Below are 4,434 nucleotides of genomic sequence, written 5' to 3'. Positions count from 1 at the left end.
GGCAACTTATGTGTTCTAAACACATTGTTTATCGGGTTTACAACATCCATCCCTACTGTGTCCCAGCAGTATTTGAAAAAGAAAGGATTAAATCCATCCGGTCCTGGCACCTTGTTGTTCTCCATCTCAAAGAACGCTTCCCTTATCTCTGTTTCAATCACCTCTGCTTCCAGTATAGCATTCAAACCTGGTTCAATGATTTCTTTAACTTTCAGGTCCATGAAGAAATCTCTGTCACTGACTGGAGGTCCTGTGGCACCCAACATCTGTGTGAAGTATTTCACAATACTGAAGTTACTACGCTTTTGCCCATGCGGTTTGTGCCACCACTATCATTCTCTATCGCCCATATGCCTTTTCTAGCTGCCTTTTCCTTTAATGAGTTGAAGAAATACTGTGAACATTTGTCACCTTCTGTCATCCATTGGGCCTCAGCCTTTTGATCCATATCTATTGCTTCCGCTCTTGCTAAATCAACATATTTCTTCATAGCCTCTTTTTCACCTCTTCCAAACCACACATCAGTTGGATTGTTTTGGAGCAGAATCTGTGCATCTTGTAGCTATTGCTTTGCTGTGATAACCCGCTCATGTAGATTAGAAAAGTTTTTCCTAGCCCACGGACGAATCCTCTCCTTAAGCATCTTAAGCTTTTGTATGAGAACATACATAGGATTTGCATAAATCTTTGTTTTCCAAACTTCCTCTAGAATGATTCTAAACTCTGGTTGATACACCCAAAAGTTGCAAAACCGAAAAGGTGTTGGGGCTCGACTAAAGTCATGCCATGTGAGGAGCATGGGTGAGTGATCAGATACTCCCTGAGGCAAGAATTCGGCCCCTGAGTTTGGATAAGCTTGTAGCCATAGGCTGTTCACTAAGCATCTATCTATCCTCGACATAATACTTGCAGCTCCAATAGATTTATTCCACCAAGTATAGAAAAAACCACTAGAGTTTATATCCGTTAATCCTGCATTCTGAAGACAGAGTATAAAGTCATGGGCTTCCCTTGGATGCATAGGGTCCCCACCTACTCTTTCATTAGCAGTCCTGATGTTATTGAAATCTCCCGCTACACTCCACGGTTTATTTATTGAACCTTGTATCCTCATCAGATCTTTCCACAAAACTAGCCTTTCTTGAAAAGCATTACTCGCATACACCACTGTAAGAAAAAATACTTCTGTCTTGGGCAGGTATTCCACACTACAATGGATGAATTGTTCAGACATCTCTATTTTCTGTATCTTCACAACAAAAGGGTCCCAACAAGGCCTTTTCATAGTTATTTTCTTCCTCCCAACAAGGGCAACACAACTTGCGGATGCTGTCATACTTATCCTTTTTCACTTTTGTTTCGAGAATCCCAAACACACATAATTTCTTGTCTATCCTCACCTTATTTATCTCTTTGGCTTTCAAAAGGTCATTTGCTCCTCTCACATTCCAAATGCATATAGGACCTATCATTAATGGTGATGTTTTTTATTCCTTGCTCCCTTAGGTCTCCCCTTACTTTTGCTACCTTGCTTTTTTTTCCCACTGGCAGTTTGGTTCTGTATTCTTTTGCTTCAAGTCACCACTCCATCTCGAGGTATTGGGGTATGAGTCTCTTGAGATATAGGCAGAAGATTTTTATCCTGAAAATATTCAGTTTCTTCCTCAGACACTTCGTCGTCCGATATCTCCCCAAGTCGTACACTTTCACTGATGTTGTTGTACTCCTCCTGTTCCTCTTCATATCGCATCAAAGGATTGAAGCCAACCGCTTGTTCAAGGCCTTGTATGCTCTCCACATAAGGCACTAATGCGTTACCATGCTCTTCCATAAACTCCCCTGACAACCTCTCCCTGTTCTCAGAATCCACCACTCTGTGTTGCTCCTGTACTATCACAGCCCCCTCAGTGCTCTGATCTGTCCTCAATTGATCCCCCAGAACCCCCTCATTACTTCCGTACCTGTTCTCTCTGTAAAGCCCTTCACTGTACTCAACCCCACTTTCTGACTTCTCTCCTGTTACCACTATAGCACTGCTGATCAGAATCTCTGCCTCTATCCGATTGACTGCATTAGCAACGGTTTCGAAAACTACTCCTTCTGGCCTCTCTATCTCTCCTCTTTTGTCCCTGTTTTCCTCAGACTCACTATACTCTACTGCTGATGCTTCTGCCACTACCTCCGACCGAATCACAAGCTCTCTTACTGCTATCGATTCTGCACTACTACCTGAGACACCATCTCTTCCTGAACTTCTTCTGCCCTCTTCCTCATCAGAGTTTCTGTCTAGCATCTCCTCTCTCTCAGCTTGTACCTCTTTTCCTGTCACAACCTCAATCTGGCGCACTTCCTCCCTTACTGCCATAGAGCCTACACTGTTACCTGAGACAACTGCTCTCTCCAAAATCCCCGTGTCCACTTCCTCATTAATGTTGCAACCTGACTGCTCCTCTACCTCACCGGTACCTCTCTCTCCGGTGATTCCCTCTCTCTTACATGCGCATCAACCGCTCCACTCTCTCATTTTGGGTTTGTTCTCACTGTAGCCGGGGAAGACCGGTGATTTCTTCCACTCTATCATTTCTAACCATGCTACTCCGGGTATGGTTGCGGTATTTTCTACCCGCACCTCCTTTTGACCTCCAAATTTCTATCGTGTTAAGCTCTTTTGCAAACACCCTTCGATCTTATGCCCAAATTTACGGCCGGTAATCACACATCTTTGGGATCCATCCATATTCCACTTCTATCCGTCTAATATCCTCATCACCCATATCTATCTCAAAGGTACTAGGTAATTCTGCATCAAACTCTACTAGTACATTAACTCTGCAAAATGCCAATCTTTTCCTTGTGGCAGTTGCTTCATCCATCCTCTGGGGTGTTCCTATTCTGCTAGCCAAAAACCCCAATCCTTCACCAGTCCATAGATCTTTTGGCACGTTGTATAGATTAATCCATATCGGGATAGCCTTTACTGTATTCTTTCTCTTCTCTACATCTTGATTCCATTGGGTTACTATGAAGCACTTTCCTGCCATAAAGATTTGAGCCATCCCCAAGACCTTCCTTTTATCTTCTTCATTGGTGAATTTGAAGTAGAAAAGGTTTGAATCAGCCACCATCTCATAATCCCCCTTTGTTTGCCATTTTTTCCTAAGGAATTCTCTGACCACTGGGTATGGAAGTTTTTGTTCTAAAAAGAACCCCACAACATAGTCTTTCCATATACTTCGCCCTCTACATATTAAATCCTCTGGAACTTGAGTTACCCCACACACACACACAATATTGAGGCTAAACTGTTTGAGACCTGTTTCCAGTGAAGCTCCTTTTTCTCCCTGGAACAGCTCGTTCCAATTTCTTGTTTGAGCTCCTGGATTTACTGCATTCACTCCTTGCATATGTTGACTATCCACCATGTTGTGTGTTTGTTCTTGTACGTTGGAATGTAAGGATTGGAGAGGTGGGAAGTTTTGAACATTCAAAAACTGGGAACTCATGGTTCTTCTACAGATTTGTTTTACCACTGTTGAACTCACACTGTGTTCAGTGTAGGATTTTACCAACAGTGACTAAAACCTTACACTAGGATTGGATGAGTAGGATGATGAACGGTTTTCTTCCACAACGAGAGAGATGTTTTGCCCGAAACGGAAAAGAACAGCGAAGGTTTTTGGATAAGAAACAAAGAACTTGCGTATTTTTTACTAAACACGGCAAAAAAAAGGATTACTAGATCATTGATACGACTTAAGTTATGTCGCATCTTGTCGCCCAAGAAATGGTCCCCATTGGATATTACTAAGTTATTATTAAGTTACTATCTTGATTCTTGGGAGACCATTGAAGATAAAACCATTTTTTTTTCTAAATTAAAATAGCAAAGTTGTATTAATGTAACCCAAAAATTGTACTGTAAAAGTGCGTGATTTACAAATATGTGCTCAAGACTCTTTTGCCATAAGAAAAAACATATACTATCTTGGGATGTGGAAAACCTAAGCAATATTGTCCAACTTCACCAACTCCCATCAACTTTATCTGTAAGTGGCTATTCTGTTTGTGCCAGTCTTCTTCCATTACTTGGTTTTTGTTTTCTTCCGAAGCTTCTACAACTCTGTAACAAAATATGAGTTGTTTAATTTGTTTTGAAATCCAACATATGTTGGGTGGTAAATCACTGGTAATGTGGCATCCTAAAAAACTGTTTTGATTTGCCAATGGTTTACATGGTTTAAGGAAAGGTTTCTAGAGTCCATACACATTAACATTTGGTGTATGTAAGAATTTAAGTTTGCTTATTTAGTGGAAGAAATCTTGATGTGAGGACACATATTGATGATTAGCATGTGCAACCACATATTTATATTATTTAGACTAGTTGTTTCTTTTTAGTTTGGTTTCTATTTAGGTTTCATTGATTGTTTATAA

General features: G+C 41.0%; 1 protein-coding gene across 1 annotated transcript; it reads right to left on the bottom strand.

The window, feature by feature from the left end:
- Positions 1-562: 562 nt before the first annotated feature.
- Positions 563-1,336, bottom strand: LOC147497377 (uncharacterized). Its single transcript, XM_086562864.1, has one exon. The coding sequence runs from the start codon at positions 1,334-1,336 to the stop codon at positions 563-565; it is 774 nt and encodes a 257-aa protein (XP_086418990.1).
- Between the last annotated feature and the right edge of the window lie 3,098 nt (positions 1,337-4,434).

This window comes from Coptis chinensis, chromosome 5 (assembly GCF_015680905.1).
Source record: "Coptis chinensis isolate HL-2020 chromosome 5, ASM1568090v1, whole genome shotgun sequence".
Classification (NCBI taxonomy): Eukaryota; Viridiplantae; Streptophyta; class Magnoliopsida; order Ranunculales; family Ranunculaceae; genus Coptis; species Coptis chinensis.
The sequence above is the reverse complement of the archived record's forward strand: the minus strand, read 5'-3'. Positions and strand labels throughout refer to the sequence as shown.